At 39.5% G+C, this 20,789-nt stretch overlaps 2 protein-coding genes across 2 annotated transcripts; one reads left to right on the top strand and one right to left on the bottom strand.

The window, feature by feature from the left end:
* Positions 1–3,186: 3,186 nt before the first annotated feature.
* On the bottom strand, positions 3,187–7,319 carry LOC129107773 (aldo-keto reductase family 1 member D1-like). Its single transcript, XM_054619310.1, has 9 exons — positions 7,190–7,319; positions 6,644–6,811; positions 6,439–6,555; positions 5,763–5,840; positions 4,873–4,995; positions 4,589–4,698; positions 3,980–4,145; positions 3,749–3,831; positions 3,187–3,524 (listed from the first exon to the last, which is right to left on the bottom strand). The coding sequence occupies exons 1-9, from the start codon at positions 7,280–7,282 to the stop codon at positions 3,482–3,484; spliced, it is 981 nt and encodes a 326-aa protein (XP_054475285.1). The 5' UTR covers positions 7,283–7,319; the 3' UTR covers positions 3,187–3,481.
* Positions 7,320–10,422: 3,103 nt separating this feature from the next.
* LOC129107990 (transcription intermediary factor 1-alpha-like) lies at positions 10,423–20,779 on the top strand (the record flags this gene model as incomplete). Its single annotated transcript, XM_054619610.1, has 18 exons — positions 10,423–10,672; positions 11,498–11,616; positions 11,852–11,999; positions 12,569–12,701; positions 12,878–12,994; positions 13,705–13,819; positions 14,006–14,152; positions 14,347–14,461; positions 15,613–15,992; positions 17,287–17,421; positions 17,508–17,613; positions 17,710–17,767; positions 17,865–17,997; positions 18,424–18,776; positions 18,991–19,126; positions 19,785–19,859; positions 20,286–20,441; positions 20,540–20,779. Coding segments are annotated over 18 exons (2,916 nt in total), but the record flags the coding sequence as incomplete, so codon positions are not given.
* Between the last annotated feature and the right edge of the window lie 10 nt (positions 20,780–20,789).

The raw sequence follows: 20,789 nt of genomic DNA, 5'->3' as shown, positions 1-20,789 counted from the left end.
GGTGGGGTGGGGAGTGATGTGCTTCTGCTTGTCCTGTCTGAAATCTTTCAGGGTGAGGTCTTTTTTTGTAAACTCCCCACCCCACCCCCACCTCAAGTCAACTTATAATTCAAGACACAGACACATTAGCTTCCTATAAAAATGAAGCCGTCTGTCTGACTTTAGTTTTGTGGCAGTTTAGAGTTTTAATGTATAAATAACCTGTTTAATCAGCTTTAAAAAATGACGAAAAACATCTCTGCTATGTCCAGGATGAGTGAAGCACTTGGTCATATGATGTTGCAACCATTTATCCCCATAAGTCTAATTCTATTTGGTGGCATGACCTCATGGTTAGTAATCAAAGAGAACATAAAATAATCATATACAGAATAACATCATTGCAATGAGATGGCAGCATCTTAATCATCCAACAATCAAACGTTCAGCATGGTGCATACCTTCAAAACCTCACATGTACTACAGTTTCATTCATCACATTTATGAAATCATTTTAATTGTCACAATAAATAGAAGAACACCTGCAGCGATAGGCATGCTAGCAAAACCATACAAATAGTCTTTTTCTAGATTTAGGCACAAAAGGGATCCACTGAGGGTCTCCATTGCCTGGAGAAGTTTTGATACTACTTGGCACTGGGTTATTTTGGTCCATAACTTACTAATGCCACTGGGCAAGGAGGTTACAGGCAAACAGGAAACTAAACACCACATAACAATAATGACGAACTGACAAAGAACAAACTAGCCGGGCTGATAAATGTTGTAAATTACTGATTGGGGAAAGTGGGGACAGGTGAGGAAAAACACACAAAGGCAGGAAATGAAGTGAGATAGAAGAGTAGATTGACAAAATAAAACAGGAAACAATAGACATGAATGAATGAAACATAGGAATAACATGGAGCAAGGACGATTATGAGTAGGGGGCTCTGTATTTCTTCATTCTCTCTGCAGCTTCCTGCTGTTCTATGACCACATGGTCACAGGTCACTGCTCAGATTGTACTCTGAATGGTCCATCCTGTCTCTTTAGATCAAACTCAAACAAAGGAAAGTAAATGTGTGAAAGCATCTGGTTTTAGGCATGAGAAGTTAAAATTTACTAAACATCAATGCAGACATTGTCAATGATTAACATAAGACCAGATTGCATAGATTAAATGACATTATCAGTGGAAGAAAACTGCTCTAGATGTTTAAATTGGACTAAATGTTAGGAAAATGAAACTGTAAACAGCATTTAGATGCACAGATGAGTGGATTACCAGATTAATATCGCCACTCTTTCCCCGACTTTAAGGATTCTGTGAAAACTTTTAATACAAATATTTACTCAAACCTTTTTCAAGAGGGGCCTTGTGCAGTAAGGAGTATTTAAAAGAAGTTTCTTACATCACTGCTCATTGGAGACTTAAAATATGGATACTTTCAAACAGATCTTTAACAGACATCAAGCCACCAATAACAAAATATCCACATTTGTAAAATGCTGCTGACAGCTTTCATTTTGTGGTGGAAAACTACTCTTTGACAGACAGCCAAAGAGAAAAAAAACGGCCATGACGGTTAAAGTAGGTAAGAGGTGTGTACACAAAGATTACACAGAGTGATCAAACGCATATAACCTCTCTGACCAAACAAGACTTACAGAGCTCAGAGTTAACCACAGCCTGACGGGACAGTTTTCAGCTGTTTTTCAGCCATGTCATTCTTTTAAAGGTGATAGGATGAGTGATTTGGCTGTCATCCTCTGGTTCAATTATGCAAAATAAGAATAACCAAATTTGACTACCAACTAGAGACAAAGAAGGATCCGCTCTAATCGTATTTTGCTTTACTTTTTTAATGAAATATGTTCTAATATGTGTAATCATCCAAAAATGGTAGAAACAGATTATAACAATGCTGACAAAAACATCAAAAGGTTGAAATATGTATCCAGTATCATATCATTACCAAATTAGTTACATTGGACATACATCTTTTCTTTTACATTTTTTTCTTTCTATACCAGGCATAAGAATCAAACCTACCTATCAGCATGATAGTTTTTAATATGAGGTGTACATTTTTGAGGCAAATATGTGTTGTATATATTTAAGTCACCACAAAGACATGTTTTGGCTAGATACCTAAACCCGCATTTATCACGGGCTGAAATGTTTAGACAGAAGGACTGAAGGGGTTTTAAACTCAATTCAACAAGTAAATACCTGCAATCCCCATACATAACGTCACATTTCTCCCAAAAAATTGGAATAAAGTCTTTCCTCCTTATTATTGTGTTATGGTTGGATTAGGCTTGTAGCCTAAATGCTAAAAAAGTGCCACATAGAGTTGGGCTGATTTTTGCTGGTATATATACTTATATTATATACTATATTTCTGTGTGCAAAATAGTTAATGTTTATCCTTTTTTCTTCTTGGACCTCCTTGATTTTTTGTTTATTTGTCTGTTTCTGTGTACCAGTGAGCGTAAGTAACCGGAGTAAAATTCCATGTAGCTGATTCTGATTCTGATCCTGATCCTGATCCTGATCTGATTCTGATCCTGATCCTGATCCTGATTCTGATTCTGATCCTGATCTGAAACAGAACAGACTAAATGCACAAAGAACTAATGAACTAATTAAATATATGTGTGGTAAAAACAGACAGGAAGTAAGACAAAACATTACACATTAAGAGAGTGGACCTACAAAATGAAACAAGAGACATAAATGAGACATGCAAAAACATGCAAAAACACAACAAGCAGAAAACCCCCCCAAAAAAGGAAAACCCCTAGATAACTGATCACATAAAAACAAAGACAGATAAAGCAATAATAATTATTAACAATAATGCCAGACAGTGTTTACAAAAAGTCCGAGGACTTTTTGTAAACACTGTTGACTTTGGAGCTGTTCTTATTTTGAGATCTGCCACAGTTTAACTCTTTATGTTCCACATAAATGTTGGCTCTTGGGCTTACATAACAACCTGCTCTATATCTGTGTTGTTTGCTCTAATGCGGCTGATTATTTTTAACCTTACCTTGAACAAGGTACAGGACTTTGGTCAGCTTTGGTTGTTTTTAAGTTACCCTAATGTTGTTCATGTGGCCATTCGTACCTGATCGTCTGTATCTGAATAACCATCCACATGTGATGCATTTTGCCACATTCAATTCAAAGGGGTCGTATTTTCATGCCAAACTTTATTTACAGCTGCAGTGGCATCAATTCACAAGACAGTTGATTTGACAATGAACGCTCTTTGAATATTACATGAGCCTTCTGCAAGAATCACATGAAACTCACATGAAACAACTAAACGACTTTGTCATCCTACGTCTAATTGTGCGCTATCCTTAAACTCATTCATGTGTTTGTGCTTTTCATTTACTGTGAGCTAGAGCCCTCTAGTGTTGACTCTGAATATGTACCTGTGTAAAGTCATTGGTGGAATAAAGATGCAGAAAAAAGTCAGTCAAAACATTAATATTCATCATGAAATGGGTACTCTGGATGGTTACTCCACCTGTGTTGAAACAACAGAAAAAAATGTTATAATTTCTGTGCATGATGATTATGATAATGATGATAAGGTCTTATTTGTGTTTTATAAAACAGAGACAATAACAGCACCACGACAAAAAGCTTTATGATTCAAACTACAACCTACAAATTTACATAAAGATCAAGTACAGTATTTTATTTAACTCACTTTAGATTACATATTTTCCTACCAAAGCGTATACTTACATCAGCAGCTCCACAAAGCGAATGTTTTTGTTGAGAGCCTCAATGGCTTTCATTTCTTCCTCGGTGAGTGAAAAATCAAATATCTGGAACAATAGAAGTTTTGTTGTTATTAAAATGATTGAATTGATTTACAAATATTGTATAAAATTGAGATTTTGGCACCATGACTTGTCTTATTGTCCAAAAGCAAGTATATACATGCCATGATAAAAGGCATTTTGATAAACCTACATCAAAGTTGTGTCTGATCCTCTCGGGGCTGAAGCTCTTGGGGATCACGACGACTCCTCTCTGGGCGTTGAAGCGCAGAGCCACCTGGGCAGTACTCTTGTTGTACTTCTTCCCAATAGATACCAGCAGCTCGTCCTCCAGCAGGGGAGGACATTTCACATTCACCCTAAACCAGAGACAGAAGAAAATACAAATGATGACAGAACAGAGACTTTTTAGTGAGTTTATAAGTTTAGCATCCGTAAATTTCGAGGGTTTGGTAACAATAATAATGTTGTTTTAGCAAATACAAGGCTGACATGTTGCCCATGTGAATGTATTTTGTCAAATGATAAGGATCTAGAATAAATTCTTTCCATGACAAAAGTAATGTTTCATTGCAAATTTAGTCCAATCACTTAGTTGTTCAGTTTAGTTAATCTTAAACCCTAGTGACTCACCAGGCTTTTCCCTGCTTGCTTGCAACAAAGATTTGAGATTTTATTGTCAAATGACGTCTAAAATGCTGGCGTTTCTCTTACTCTTCCATGACTACAAGACCAGGGGGAGCAAAACGTTACAAAATACCAGCTGTCAGTGAAAAGTACGTATCTCTACAAACCTACATACCAGGATGCGTCTCTGGAGGAGCCAATTGGGCAGTAGCCAACAATCACAATGTCATTCTGACGACAGTACTCCAGAAGCTTGGGCTGCGTGAAATATGGATGGCACTCAACCTGAAGGTAAGAAAGAAGAAAAATAATCATTTAAAAGATTACTTGCCCAAACATAACGTTAGCAGCCTGTGAGAGAGAGGAAAGATCCACTCCTTTAATACCATTACAGCTAAATGAAAGATGTTTTATCCAAGCATTTATCCAAACAAACTTAAAGAGACTTGTTGGGGTCACCTGGTTGGATACAGGTCTGTGTTTGAGGCCGGGTTTGTTCAGCAGCAGCTCCAGCTGTCTGCGGTTGAAGTTGGAGACTCCCAGAGATTTAACCAGCCCTGCGTCTTTGCAAGCCTCTAAAGCCTGTGGAGAGCCAAAGATTTACATCCTCTCAAAGACTGATCGTGATTATCTTTACAGACTTTGAGAGACCGGAGAAAGAAATACACAGTGGAGGGGGAAAAAAACAGACCTTTAAAGATCTTCAGATTTCAATAGAGCTTGGCTGTTTATGACACTGTCCTTGACAGTTTGTGATGCTGCAGCAGAGAATGTTCTGGCATCAACTTTTCAAGTGTGAAGGAGTATCACATGTGGTTTCTCCTGATTCATTATTTGACTGGTAGCACACAAGACATTCTCTAAAATGCACAGAAAAAAATAGCAGATCCTTCAAGTTGTAGAATATGCCAGTAAATGACATTACACTCACTTGACATATTATTAGACACTTTTAGTTAAACCCAATGCAATTCAATACAAGTTCCTAAGTTGATTTACCGCTATGAAAGCTATAAAATATACATTTTGTTAAGACTGGGTCTAAACAGTTTCAACTCTAATGTCATTTTTTTCAGTCACCAGTGTTGACATAAATTTCCTAGTATTTGAAAGTTTCATATTTTGTCCATCCCCTCTAACATAAATACATGTTCACTTACTCTGTAACTGTATATGGCATGCTTCATGAGTTATTCTTATGTAAGAAAGCAAAAGTGAAGCGAAAATAAATAAATACACTAAAAAAAACAGAAAAAAACAATATTTCATGAAACAATCGCATCCAGAGATTGAAGAGCAAAGCATTGAAATAACAGGACCATCCCTTTTATGAACTTGGTAGAACTCACCTCCCATGTTGCACAGAGGTCTGTATGGTGGTAGATGTAGTTTCCATCCTGGTCTTTTGGATAGAACTCATTTCCAGGCTGAAATGTAAGCACAATTAAAGCATTTGCATTAACACTTCAATGGTGTTGGCATGAGCTGTTCATGGTGATGCTAAAACATGAAGGTGCAGTTCGCTTAAATATGACTATTCTGGATAATTCAACTCACATAATACTAATACAAATATCTGACTATGACCAAAACATTTATGGCAACTGTAAACACGGTCAAATGGTTCCAGTTACCGAATCCTCGCCAAACATAGTCCTGGTTGTCTAATCTTTTCAGAAACCTAAAACTAAACATTTCACATTATGCAGCTACCTTGCATTAATATAAATGTCAATACAATTGTCACGGTATCTTATCTAGTGCATATTTGATAACGAAAAAGAAACGATAGATCGTGAACAATCATGTAGATGTGGTATTAGGTTTGTTTTGCCATACTTAATAACTCTGTTCTGTCTTTTATAACAAATAGTTTTCAAATAAGCACACATTTTTTACAACATTTTCTTACTTCAAACCGTCCTGTCTAACAGGGTAAATAATACATTTTCCAAACCAAACACCACCACATATCTAAGGGCAATGTTCAGACACTATACGACTGTCTGATAAGTGAACTGTAACCTTGAAAGCCATGGGAAGCTCGACGATGTAGAGATCCACATAGTCCAGTTTTAAGGCTTTCAGTGTCCTCTCCAAGGCCGGCCGCACCAACTCTGGCGGATGAAAGGTATTCCAGAGCTGAGGAAGATAACACAGAACTAATTAGAAAACACTCAAATGGGAATCGAAACGTATAAAAAACCTGACATAAGACAGAACTTATCACCTTTCCGCAGTAAAAGATGTCCTCTCTTCGAACGGTTCCATCAGCAATCTTCTCTCTAATGGCTTGACCCACTTCGTGCTCATTGAAGTACACCAACGCCCCATCAAAGTGCCTGTAACCCACATCTATGGCAAGCTTGACACACTCCAGAGCTGTGTCTTTGGGTGTCTGTCATAAATCCACATAAAATATATTTTTAGATTTAAGTCTGCTTGTTTAAGAAAGGAGATGCACTTATGACTTCTGGTGACTAGTAGTTCTCTTGAATACCTATGTTGAATACACTTATTGTAAGTCGCTTTGGATAAAAGCGTCTGCTAAATGACTGTAATGTAATGTAATGTAATGTAAGTCATGTTGCAGTTTGTGCTTGTATGCATTCCTGTTCAAATTATCAATGAATGTTCACATTTTTCTGTTAACATTTAACCAAGCGCTGCGAGCAACAAACACAGGCACTCCTACATTACGGATAGTCCTCCTTCGCTTCACAAGCCTGTAGCTCACATACAGATCTAGAAAACACACAGATGGTACTCTTCTCACCGTTCGAGGGTCTCCATAGGTGCCCAATCCCAGCAGTGGAATATGGTTCCCGTCACTGAGAGGGATTCTGTGGCTCTCTGCTGTCAGATTCATGTTTTTGAAAAAGAGGATGAACTGAAGTGCCCTCCAGCCTGCCTACTAGGTCATTTATTAATGAAAGGCTGTGAACCTTGAACCCTGATGTTTCACTGAAGTTAGAGAGCATTATCGACCAGAGAGAGTCACAGAGTTAATTCTAGCAGTGATCTGACATGTTTATTCCCTTCTCAAAGTCTTATCTGGATATAATAATATCTCTTCGTGTTACTGTTGCTGTTATTGTTGTTATTATGGCAGTTTAAATACATACACAATTGAAAGACGTACCAAAAAAATATTTCATTTTAAAAGTGTGATGAGTAAAAGATGAGTCAGTTATTGTAAATGCTGATCCCAATGGATGTGATAGTAAGGCATTATGGCATTACACAACCCCCCCCCCCCATAAACAAAACAAAAACAACAACAACAACAATAACAACAACAAAAATCAAAGTGTTGTTTGGCAAATTGTGCCATTACAGTGCCAATATATTTGAAATAAATGCAATGTAAGTTGATATTTGCCGTTAAAAAAGATTACCCACCTTCAGGCATATACAGTATGTAATGGAAAATGATATTAGTGTATGTTGGAAGTATATAGTGTAAAGGTTTTGAATGAAATGTACTATGATGTGTACTCTAAAGGTCGAGAACCTCGTCTCTCTGTATGTTATGTTGTGTGTCCCCCCCCCTCCTCCTTATGTCCCTTCACCTCTTTGTCATTCATGCCCCCACCTTTTGGCCCTCTCACACCTTTGACCTTCCTCCCTACCTGAGACTCATATCCACCTTTTGATCTTCTTCCTCTCCTTTGTTTTACTTCCTTTTCTTTGATCACCCCTTTTGTTCTTCATACCCCCCCTCCATGACACATTACTCAGAACTGAGCCTGGCCACCCCGGCTCCCATATATAGAGGGGTGAGCAGCCTGACTCGGGAGTTCAGTACTTTGCAGGCTCCCGGTGACTCTTTCATGCAAAGAAAGAAAATACCGCAAGGACATTTCATTTGTCATTTGGTCATTATTTCAACGCTCATTGGGACTCATCTCGGGACATAGATAGTACTAGTACAAATTGGGTATTAGTATAGTAAATTGTATTGGAAATTTCCACCACAAGTACCAGTCATCTCATTCAACTACTTTGAAGAATCTAAAATATAAAACATATTCTGGTTTGTTGAGCATTTGTTTGGGCGGCTGTGGTGTAGTGGAGAGCAAGGTAGTTCTCCAATCAGAGGGTCGGTGGTTCGATACCCGGCTTCGGCAGTCGATGTGTCCTTGGGCAAGACACTTAACCCCAAGTTGCTCCCGAAGGCTTGCCATCGGTGTGGACTGGATGTTGCATGAATGTTAGTTAGAGTCTGATGGTGGCACCTTGCATGGTAGCCTGTCATCAGTGTGTGAATGGGTGAATGATATGTAATATACTACTGATTGTAAGTCGCTTTGGATAAAAGCGTCTGCTAAATGACTGTAATGTAATGTAATGTTTACCACATGATTCCATATGTGTTCCTTCATAGTTTGGATGTCTTCAATATTAATCTACAATGTAGGAAAAAAATAAAAATAAAGAAAAATCATTGAATGAGAAGGTGTGTCCAAACTTTTGACTGGTACTGTATATACCTTTAAATAAAAGTATTTATACCACAGTACAAATGTAATCACAAGTAGCATAAAAGTCCTGCATTAAGTATATCAATGCTATGAAAGCTATAGTTTATTACTAATGAAATACTTCTAGAAATACAGTACCAGTCAAAAGTTTGGACACACCTTCTCATTCAACTACTTTGAAGAATCTAAAATATAAAACATATTCTGGTTTGTTGAGCATTTGTTTGTTTACCACATAATTCCATATGTGTTCCTTCATAGTTTGGATGTCTTCAATATTAATCTACAATGTAGAAAAAAAAAACATTGAATGAGAAGGTGTGTCCAAACTTTCGACTGGTACTGTAGCCTTATAAAAAATCATCCATTTTTCAAGAAATGATGAAACTATTAATTAATGGCACTACAACAATGGAAAAGTTTTATATTCATTCATTTCTGAGCACATAATATTTGCTACACCTCCAGTTTTTTGGGTGAATTGTAAAATGTAACTTAATGTGAGGAGTAACGTTACCAAAAGTCTAACCAAGTAGTACCAGACTACTTAACTACAATAATGATGATTATTTAAGAAACACACACACACATAAACTGGGCAGTATGTCTGACTCTCAGAGTAACCTGTTGGAGTTTTGTCCTCCATCACTCTGCTCCTCTTCCTCTCATAAGGACGCGCGCTGTTTGACCCCACCCCTCTCGTGCTGCAACGAGCGCGTGCGGTGCAGTTTGAGCAAAATCTGCGACACGACAGCCTCACGCGGAGGTCCTGTTGGGTTTTTTCTCCCATTCATGCGACATATAGTCGTTTTTTTTTTACCAAAAAAGGTTACATGCAGAAATATTAATATTATAATATACCCGCGCTGTGTTGGAGAAAAGGATGAACTGGAGGAGAGTGAGGAGGTGAAGACGCAGGTGAGAGAAGATGCTCTTTTCGCATATAGGCTGGAGGAAGAGGAGGAGGAGGAGGAGGAGGAAGGAGATGACTCTTGAGCCTTGTCTGCTCACGTGCGTTTAATAATAATAATAATAATAATAATAATAATAATAATAATAATAATAACAATGGATTTTATTTATATGGCACACTTTAAAATACAATGCAATCATGTTTTTTTATTGCTTATTTATAATACTTGTTTTATTTTATTTTTATTTTTTATTTTTATTTTTTAGCTTGTCTTCTTCTACTATGTCTCTTGTGTGCACTTTACTCTACGCTGTTGTAAGCCTGCAAATTTCCCCGCTGCGGGACTAATAAAGGATTATCTTATCTTATCTTATCTTATCTTATCTAATCTCAAGGATGCCGTTTGCATCTCGTTTGCTCTGCACACACACACACACACACACACACACACACACACACACACACACACACACATATATATATATATATATATATGTATATATATTTATTTATCCTTGAAGGCTTAAAGTGCAGCACATGGATAGAGGCATGGATGGAGCGGAGTCGGGGGATGCTGGTGATGCTGATGCTGATGCTGATGCTGGTGCTGATGCTGATGCTGATGCTGCCTTCGTCGTGGAGAACGAAGCCGAGAGCAAGCAGGCTCGAGAGGAAAAGTCCGTGTCCACCGGCCAGAATCACCTGGACACGTGCCCCGTCTGCCGTCTGAACTTTCACAGTCGCGAGCCCAAACTTCTGCCGTGTCTTCACTCCTTTTGCAAGAAATGTCTGCCCTCCCCCTCCAGGAATCTGGCCATGGTAGAGCCGCCGAACTCAAGGGCTGACAGCGCGACCAAACCACGTGAGTCCCTGTGTTTACAAACAATGAGCCATGGGTCCTCACCTTCTATGTAAGAAGATACAAAGAATCATAGTGGCATGTAAGGCTGGTGTGTTTAAATGCAGGTACAGTACCAGTCAAACGTTTGGACACACCTTCTCATTCAATGGTTTTTCTTTATTTTTTTTTTTTTTTCTACATTGTAGATTAATATTGAAGACATCCAAACTATGAAGGAACACATATGGAATTATGTGGTAAACAAACAAATGCTCAACAAACCAGAATATGTTTTATATTTTAGATTCTTCAAAGTAGTTGAATGCAGAAGGTGTGTCCAAACTTTTGACTGGTACTGTATTTCTAGAAGTATTTCATTCGTAATAAACTATAGCTTTTATAGCATTGATATACTTAATGCAGGACTTTTATGCTTGTGGGGCTTGTGACTTGTGATTACATTTGTACTGTGGTATAAATACTTTTATTTAAAGATATATACAGTACCAGTCAAAAGTTTGGACACACCTTCTCATTCAATGATTTTTCTTTATTTTTATTTTTTTTCTACATTGTAGATTAATATTGAAGACATCCAAACTATGAAGGAACACATATGGAATTATGTGGTAAACAAACAAATGCTCAACAAACCAGAATATGTTTTATATTTTAGACTCTTCAAAGTAGTTGTATGCAGAAGGTGTGTCCAAACTTTTGACCTGTACTGTACATTTGAACACACGTGCAATATCGTCTGTTATGTGCCAGTTATTTCAACACAAATGGATTTTCCAATTTTACTGATTTTTTGACCAACATGTGTGATTGTGTTTGGTTTTCCAGTGAATGTGATGCGCTGCCCGGTGTGCAGGCAGGAGTGTATGGAGGTGGATGTGATGGAGAACGTCTTTGTGAAGGACTCAGTTGAGGCTCCCAGCAGCACAGTGGAGAGGACAGTCCAGGTTGGTGACCAAAAAGCATTACCATGTGGGGGCAGCCTTGTAACTGGTTATGTATGATTATGGAAATAATATCCTCCTATGATAAGCTAGGTGGTGGTGTTTGAATGGGAAAAAATGTAGGTGTAACATTACGGTTCTTGGATATGTCTTTTGTCCACTATGACATCATGTTTGCAGATAACATCTAATCTTATTTGCTTGACCGTACAAGCTTGTTTGTCTCATGCACCTGTAGCTCTGTATGACCTGTGATGACAACACCCAAGCGGTGGGGTTTTGCGTGGACTGTGTTGAGTACCTCTGTGTCACCTGTGTGGAGGCTCACCAGAGGGTCAAGTTTACCAAAGACCACACCATCAGACAGAAGGCAGAAGTCTCACAAGGTATTCCAACCAGTGTCCTTATCTTATTTTTCTGTTTCATACTTTGTGGTGTTTCCATGGCAAAGGGAAGAGCTATTGAGGGATCACTGCTGTAGATATCACACTTTGCTCTGGGTTTAGTGTGGAGCTATTTACAGATTTCAGGTCTGAATGCATCCCAATCAAATGACCGTTCCTTTATGACAGTCCATTAAACCTGACTCTACATTCAGTTTGTCAAAAATGAAATGGCACTTCTAAAATTGTATGGTGATATTTTACATTCTTACACTTTTGACTGATATAACTATTGTTTTAAAGAAAGTATTACTATTAATCCAAATTGTAAAATATACATTTATCCATAGAAATCTCTCATTTAGTCCAGTTTTAAAGCCATTTTGATGTACTGGGAGCAAATGAAACCTCCTCACTCAGTTAAATAATGGAACACATTGCTCATGAATTTCAGCAGAATCCCAATTAAATTAAAGCATTTAGAATTGTAGTTTATTATAAAGGTTTTCAGGTGTTAGACCAGAAATGATTTGCCAGTTACCTTGAATGATGAACCTTCTGTGTTTTCCCAGAGGTCCAAGGTGTGTCGGCTCAGAGGCCGATGTTCTGTGACATCCACAAACAAGAGCCGCTGAAGCTGTTCTGTGAGACCTGTGACCTGCTGACCTGCCGTGACTGCCAACTAGTAAAGCACAAGGACCACAAGTACAGTCACAAGCTGCACTATAACTTAAAATAATGACATATCATATAAAGATCCATACCCCTGTCGATACAATTCAATTTTGTTTGTTTGAAGTTATTTCTATTGTGCAATCTGTGCGACCCAGATGAGAACGTTTACTTTTTATACTGCTGACTAAGTGTTCTCTTTGGAGCAGTTACCAGTTCCTTGAAGATGCCTATAAAAGCCACAAACAGCACATGGAGAGCATGACCCATCAGCTGCAGGAGAAAAGGAAACTGATTGAAGAGGTATCAAACTCCATAAACAAAGGGTATGTACTTCCACATTACATAAGATTACATGTGTCAAGTTTGCAAAGTAAATGCAAAAGTTGAACGTACTCAAAAAAAATTGAACTGCTTAGAAAATAGTCATTTTGCTCTACCACACGACCTTTAGCTCTCATGAACAAGAACAACAGTTGAAAGGGTAACTTTGCTATTTTCAAACCTGGACTCTATTTTCCTATTTTTATGTGTCTGTGTGACTAATGGACGCATCAATTTTCAAATTTAGTCCAGCTTTGAGGGAAATCGCTGTGAACGGCAGCCGCTCACCGAGCTTTCGATGGCATTGCACGGCATCAGTGTTCACTAAAAGTGTATTTTTCTTTCGGCTCACAGGTTCAGATTGTCATTGTAAGTGTCTGACAACACTATGGAAAGGACCTTGCGGAGAAATCAAACGTTTTTCTTCACCTTTCGCCTGATTTAGTCTGTTTGTTATAAGCCCAGCTGCAGCGCTCTCGCTCAATACTGGAACAATTTCAGAAATTGTTGTCCCTATTGGTCAGTTAGACAGAAAAACACGGGAAAAATAGCGTCCAGGTTGAAAATGACCAAAGTTACCCTGAAAGCATTCGTAATAAGTAATAATGATATGTCTCTAAAATGTGTTTTGAATTGTGTGCTGGTCGATTTTGGACATATTATGTAAAATTTGAATACTGCAATATTGATAGTTGTAATGTATGCTTTTCAGACTTCTTCAGGTTGATCAGAACCGAACGTCTGTTCATAATGAAATAAAGAAATCCATCTGCAGTTTGATTCTCGAGATAAACAAGAAGGGCAAGATGCTAGTTAATCAACTTGAGGTAGGACAAAGGCTTTTGAATATATTACATACATAACAAAACAGTGTTATTTATCAGTTGCATGATGTCGATGTGTAGATTTCTGTGGTTTCCAGAAGAACGTCGACTGTCTCTCTAACTCCCCCCGCGGCACATACCCTCGAGCTGTTTGAACACTGCAGATGTTCACTAATTCATGTTTTCCAGGCTGTAACGAAGGATCACGAGAGTGTCCTGCGAAAACAACATGAGGACATCGGCTATCTATCCAGACACCTGGACCACGTCATCAACTTCACCAAATGGGCCACAGCCAGGAGCGGCGGCTCGGCCCTCTTGTACTGTAAACGTTTGGTGAGGGTCCTCTTATCATTTATCCACTATCTCATCACTGTCTCCTTTTTCCAACCATTAAAAACTCAGCTCAGCTCTTAAGGCCGGTTCGGAGGCTGGTCTATCTTGTGCCGTGATGAAGTGGGAACATATGGCTTTTGTAACACACAAGTCTCCTCCTCTGAAAATTATTAATCACGTCCCTTCTGTTGCAGATTCTGTTTCAGATTGGAAACCTCCTGCGGGCAAAATGTAGTACCTCGTTTATACCACAGAGCACTGTACGCTTCCAGAGTCGATCCTCTTATTGGGCCTCAAATGTTGATCTGGGTAAGACATTAACAAATGTTATTGAAAAAAAATCAGGAACCCTGAGATTAATTTAGTCCTATCACTGCTTTTTATCTGTCATTTTGTTCTGATTTGGCTTTAAGCCTTGACCAAATGTTTCTGTAGTTTATTACCGGCAAATTTTCAGAATATTGTTGAAGTGTTGAACTTCCAAGCAGCCTTCTGCCACAAGATACAGGCCAGTCTGCAGTCCACAAATACTCAAATGTTCCAACCAAGGCAACTTTTGATGGACTTATTAGGCAAGCATTACAACAAAATAGTGGAAGTCAATGTCAATGGGGCAAATTGCATAACGATAGTATTGTTTCATCATGCTTCACATGCCCTTTGTCATGATTATATGTCTCACGAGAGTCTCCTGTTTCACTTAAAAAACTCAATGTTCAAATTGTTATACTCTCTGGACAATATTTAAAATGGAACAGTGAACATTACAGATGCTCTGTGTCCAAACACCAATGCAGAAAAATATGCTTTTCCACCACAAACCAGCCCCTTTTATATTTCACTGCTTGCCAACAATCCCTTTTTTATTGTTTTTTGATTACAGCGATGGGGCTTGTCATCTCTTCATGCAAATCACACCACTTACCAATGATTTGTTGGTTCCCTTTTGTCATTTGGATGACGGATATTGAATCAGGGGGAGAGGGCGTAAAGATCAGCCAACAGCAAACATTTTGACTGCCAATTCATTGTTTAGGTCAGATTTTGTTTTTTATCAAGAATAAATCAAACTATTCTCTGGGTTCAGACTCTTCTTTGTGAGGATTAACTTTTGTTTATTTTATATCATTGTAAATTCAATATTATTGGGTTATGGAATGTCAAAACAAGCCATTTGAAGACATCACATAGGGCTCTGAACTTGTGATGAACATCTCTCAATATTTCAGTATAAAACTTTATCTACAAAACTTTCAACAGATACAATTATTAGTTACAAACCTACTTGACATGTGTTTCCCCTTTAATAACCCCAAAAGTTTTGCAAACTTTCTACCGCATTACTGCCCAAACTTTCTCCTTCCCACAGTTCTCTGCAGAAGTTTTGGTCTGTTTTGTGTTTTTGTTCATCCCTACTTGTTATGCTCATCCTGTCTCTGTGTGTATGTTTCCCCCCTCAGGCTCTTTAGTGGTGGAGGGTGTACCAGGCCATCAGCTGGGTGGTTTTCAGGGTATCCCACATCAGCTCTCCCACCCTGGGAATGGCCCCTCAGGCTCGCCCCACAGCTTTGCCCTGGGAGGCCCCCATAACACTCTGGCTCAGCTCCAAATGCAGGTGGACAAGCTAAACCCGCAGGCCAACTGGCAGCCCCAACCGCCTCCTCCGCCCTGGACGTGGTACCAGAGTGTCCGACTACAGCGGACCGTCCCGGGGCCCCTGCAAGGAGGAGGCTCTCCATCCCAGAGTATGCCTCACCAACCAGGTCGCAGGTTTATGGCGCCTCCTCCCAACCACGTCAGCCCAACTAGCAGCTTACCGAGCCCCGGGTTTACGCCACAGGTTAGCGTGAGTGTGAGTGTGCGTGTGTCCGTTTGACAGACAAGCCCTCTTAACAAGCACCGACAGTGGACGGCAATGTCCTAAATAGAGCTGACAGCCTTCACATCGCGGGCAATTTAAGTCTTTCCTTGTCAAAATGGATTTTAATCTTGGACGAGCTCATGACTCAAAATCATAAAATAAAACGCAGCTAAGTCTGCAGTGAAACAGCGGCCAACATGTGACAGAGAGCCTTCCCAAGATTCCATAAGAACAAGGGTTGATACTATCTCGTCATCCAAGCTGTTTAGTCTAGTCCGCGAGGTGTTTTGGTTCCAGCTCTGAAGTATAGGCTCATTCGCAGGACAATACTGCTGTATGAAGTGCACACTTAAGTCGTGTCATACTGATGTGAACAAGCTGCTATAGCTGCATTATGGACTCTCAAATCATCTCCTTAGTAAAGAAATATACCAGTGGTTTTATTTGGGTATTGTAGCAGTTGTTTTCTCTATGCATCACTATGGTATAATCAACTTAAAGAAGATTTTAGGATAATTGAAAAATCTATATTTCTAAGTGTACAGTATGTCTGCTTTTATTTTTGTTATACTGCAACTGTGAGTTCAGATCAATTCGAGAGAATTACCTCCAAGCGTGATGAGGCACGATGAGGCAAGTTGATTTTCATACTGTTGCGAAAGAAATGAAAACTATAATGGCTTACTGGAAGGTTTGCAAAAAAAACAGTAAAGTGGTTAGTATTAAAGGCTCCAAAAACTTTGTTGCAAATCTTTAAAATACATGACTCAATTAACAAAGACACAAAAACACTGAGTTACTGTGTTCTGACTTCATTGAAAAAATTGGGGGGTAAATTCAGGACCCCATCACAGATATTCAGCGCCTTTACAGTAAGTATATGCGATTTGAAGTGGTGTGTTATTGTAGTGTAGTGGTATGCGTTAAAACATTAAAAATGTTGGTATGGTCCTTTTAGTGAATCTGAACTAAACTAAATGTGACGCCTGCATTTAGATGTTGCAGAGAAACATTACCTGCACCTGCAAGTTTAGATTTAAAATAGACCACAAAAATATCTCAGGCAGATCAGCTTGGCACTTGTGATTTTCTTTGTTTATGGGATACTCTTCTGTGTTTCTCTGTTGCCATGGGGCGTCGACCAAACGAATGGGTAATGAAAGCGCACTGTTTCATGTTCACCTCCATCACCACACGTTTACAGACGCTGACAGGAATGCAGGATAAAAATGATTGCATTTCTAATCTATCTTCCTCTTTCTCCGTCTCGTAGCCTCTGAGGGGGATGGGCAGCAGCTCCACCTACCAACCCAAAGCCATGGACGTGTTTTCCTCTTCACCTCTGTACACACATGTAGCACCAATGCCCATCAATGGTGGCGTCAGTTTGCCTCAATCGCAACAGACGGCAAGTGACTCCATCCATTAATGTAAACTATATTGAAATACACCGTATTATACAATGTAGTAAACAACATGCACTGCTGTGTTTAGATTGAGCCCACATATCTGAACAGGAGGAATGATCCAGGTGGTCCGGTATATGTGCTGAAACCAAACTATCCCCAGAGCCTGCAACCTTCTTTGCTACACAGAAATGGTATATCTGTACCATCAGTGTCATTTGTACTACTGCAGACTGTATGCATTTCTGTATTCTGAATAAAAGGTAAAACAGTGCTTTATTTCTCTCAAGTGCAAGGACAGCAGAATTCACTCGGCTACGCTGCTGTATCCCCAGAGGAGAAACCCGGGTAGGTAGACAGCTGCATGCGCCCTAATTCCTTTTGTGCCACCGGTCTGTCTGGCGAATTTTGCTCCTCTCTAATTGGTTCATGCTCTGCTCCCAAGGACCGTTACCTGGAAACCTCCAGAAGCACAGCGGCCTGGTGGAGCAGTGGGCTCGGGTGTCAAGAGAAGACGAAGATCGTCACCAGGGCCCATCATCGTCATCAAAGATGAGCCGGACGACGACAGTAGCTACGTAAGGAGACAATAGATTATTATTACAGTCCAATGACTATTCAATATAAACAGTTTATTAGAAATTTGGTAGATGCTTTTATCCAAAGCGTGTTACTGGAGCAAGACTGGGCTTACACACAGTATGAATTTAAAGGAGAATCATGGTTTATTACAACTAGGCCATCATTTCTCCATAACTAAAAATTGGTTGCCATAGCACTGTACTCACCACACTAATTGATAACAGTAATAGGGAGATTTTTTAGACCTCTATTTGGAGGTAAAACCAAAAATAATGACACATTAAATGTCAGTAACAATCTCTTATTGAACTGAAACACTGCCATATTTGCGGACACAATTATGGTAGATCAAAGTTTAGTCCATTTATTACACGATTACACTATTTTCAAAGCTGTTTTTTCTCCCTGTTTACGGATTCCAGGTACAAGCCAACCAAAGAGCCAGCCTCCCCGACAGCACAGGTGACCAACCCCAAATCAGTGCCCGCTGTGAGGGGAACAAAGTCCCGACTCCCCTTCAAAGCACAGACGACAAACCCCAAAGCCCCTCACAGCCCCCTCACAGCCCACCGGACCAGAGTAAGACTAATGCTCCGGATCACACCGGCTCACTGGGAGAAGAACAGCAGGTAGACCAGCACCACGCTCCGCTGGAAGACCCTCATGAAGGCCCGTGTGCTGCGTGTCGGACTGGGGGAGAGCTGCTGTGCTGCAATAAGTGTCCCAGGGTTTTTCACCTTTCGTGCCATGTTCCAACTCTCCTCAAATCTCCCAGGCAAGCTCTGACAGGGCAAATGAATCTATTTATGCTCTCAGATAAAAACCCATAACTCATGATTCTTTTTAATTGTCATGTTTATACTTTATTATTATGGTCCTCTGCGAAATGAAATATTTCAGTGAGGTTTTCATCTGACAGCAGCTTTTATAAACCTGTATGTTCCTGTTTATTGGCTTTTGTACTGAGCGTCTGGACTGTCTCTCTTCAGTGGCGAATGGTTTTGCTCTCTCTGCCGCGACCTGTTAGTGCCTGAGATGGAGTACGACTGCAAAAGCAAAGCTGAAGCCAAAACAGTAAAGAAGGAGCCAGATTCTGAGGGAGGATTTTCTCCTGTGGACAAACGAGTCAGTACTCTTCTTTTACTATGATTACACTAATTTTGGTTACAATAAAGATTATAGAATTATATTAATAATAATGAGAATATGTGGATATCTGCAGCAAACACAGTCATATTTCTAATAATTGTGCCCCTAACCTTACCTTGCTAGGTTTATATGATAGTTTTCACATGTTACAGTCCCCGCCTCCTGTTCCTTCATTGGACAGACTCACTCAGAATCCTAGCTCACTCATTGGCCAGCCTGACAGAGTAACTTACATTTTACATGTTATACATAATTTGACACTTTTTTTCCACTTTGAATGCACTGTTACTGTTGGAAACCATTGGCAGACACTGGAACTAAGCTAACCACAGCTTTAATAAATCAACCTTAATAACTGTTTGCCTAGGCAACCATATTGTTTTCATATTATGTACTACATGAATAACATTTAAACGATAGCAATGGTTATAGAATTTGTGCAACTCTTTGAGTGATTTAACAACAGCTAAGAATCAGATTTGGATGCAACGCAGATCAGCGTCACGTCAGTTGTGAGAGGCAAACCTCACCAATATGGCACTTGTTGCAGGTTTGAACGATTAAGTAAACAGATGCAATAAACTAGAGATTGGAGAACTTTTCATTTGACATTTGTCTTTTTCTACCGCTGCAGAAGTGCGAGAAGCTGTTGCTGCACTTGTTTTGCAGCGGACTGAGTTCAGCCTTCCAAGGGCCCGCATCCCCCTCGGTGAGTCTGAAAGCTTGGCTCACTGCAGGCGAAGAGTAAACAGGATTAATGTCACTTGGAGTTACTGTTACTGTTATTTTAATGATGTGTAATATGCAATATTTATCAGTAAATACAGAGACATTATGCAACTTTAATCAGATATTGTAAATATACAGGGATTTGCCTTGCTGGTAGAGCTAGTAGTTTGTATTTGTGGATGAACATTAACAATTAATGACTTTAAACTGTACATTACAGTGAGTACAGTACAACACTATATTTGTGTGCCGCACTTAACTACTGTGGTCATTTTGGCTTGAAATATCTCTATTTATTTAAAACTTTCACATGACAAAATGTATCTAGAGTGATTAATCACGGTTTTACTTCACCTTCCCATTGAATTTTATCATTTTATTATCTCTCCCTTTCTAAATACTGTAGGTATGTGCTAATAACAGGCTCGCTATAAAGGGGCCGCTGAATCTTTCCGCTGTGAAAAAACGATTGGAGGCTAAGCAGAGTCCGAGCTACCAAAGCCCTGCAGGGTTTGTATCAGACATCAGGCTCGTATTTGGGATCTGCACAGCCCTCAGCGAGGTACGGTAGAAATAACTGTTTGGAAAAAAGCATTTTTTTTCAGTATTATGCAGTTCTTGACTCTTATATTTTTTCCTCATCCTTCCTTCTACTTACAGGTCGACACGGAGGTCACCATGGCGGGCAGGACCCTTAAAGAGCAGTTTGAAGAGCACCTGGGTGTCATGTTCCCTGACCAGAGCTTTCCAGAAATCAAACTGGAGATGATTCCCACTTCCCCTCCTGACTCTCAGCTCTTGTCCCTTGACAATACATCCCAACATGCAAAGCGCCAGCGCACATGTTCAGACTCCCAGGATACACCGATCCGTCCCAGTGGAGAGGACGGAGTAGTGTGAAAGCACAAAT

The sequence above is a fragment of the Anoplopoma fimbria genome, chromosome 19, assembly GCF_027596085.1.
Source record: "Anoplopoma fimbria isolate UVic2021 breed Golden Eagle Sablefish chromosome 19, Afim_UVic_2022, whole genome shotgun sequence".
Lineage (NCBI taxonomy): Eukaryota > Metazoa > Chordata > Actinopteri > Perciformes > Anoplopomatidae > Anoplopoma > Anoplopoma fimbria.
This window is presented reverse-complemented; position numbering and strand designations above follow the sequence as displayed.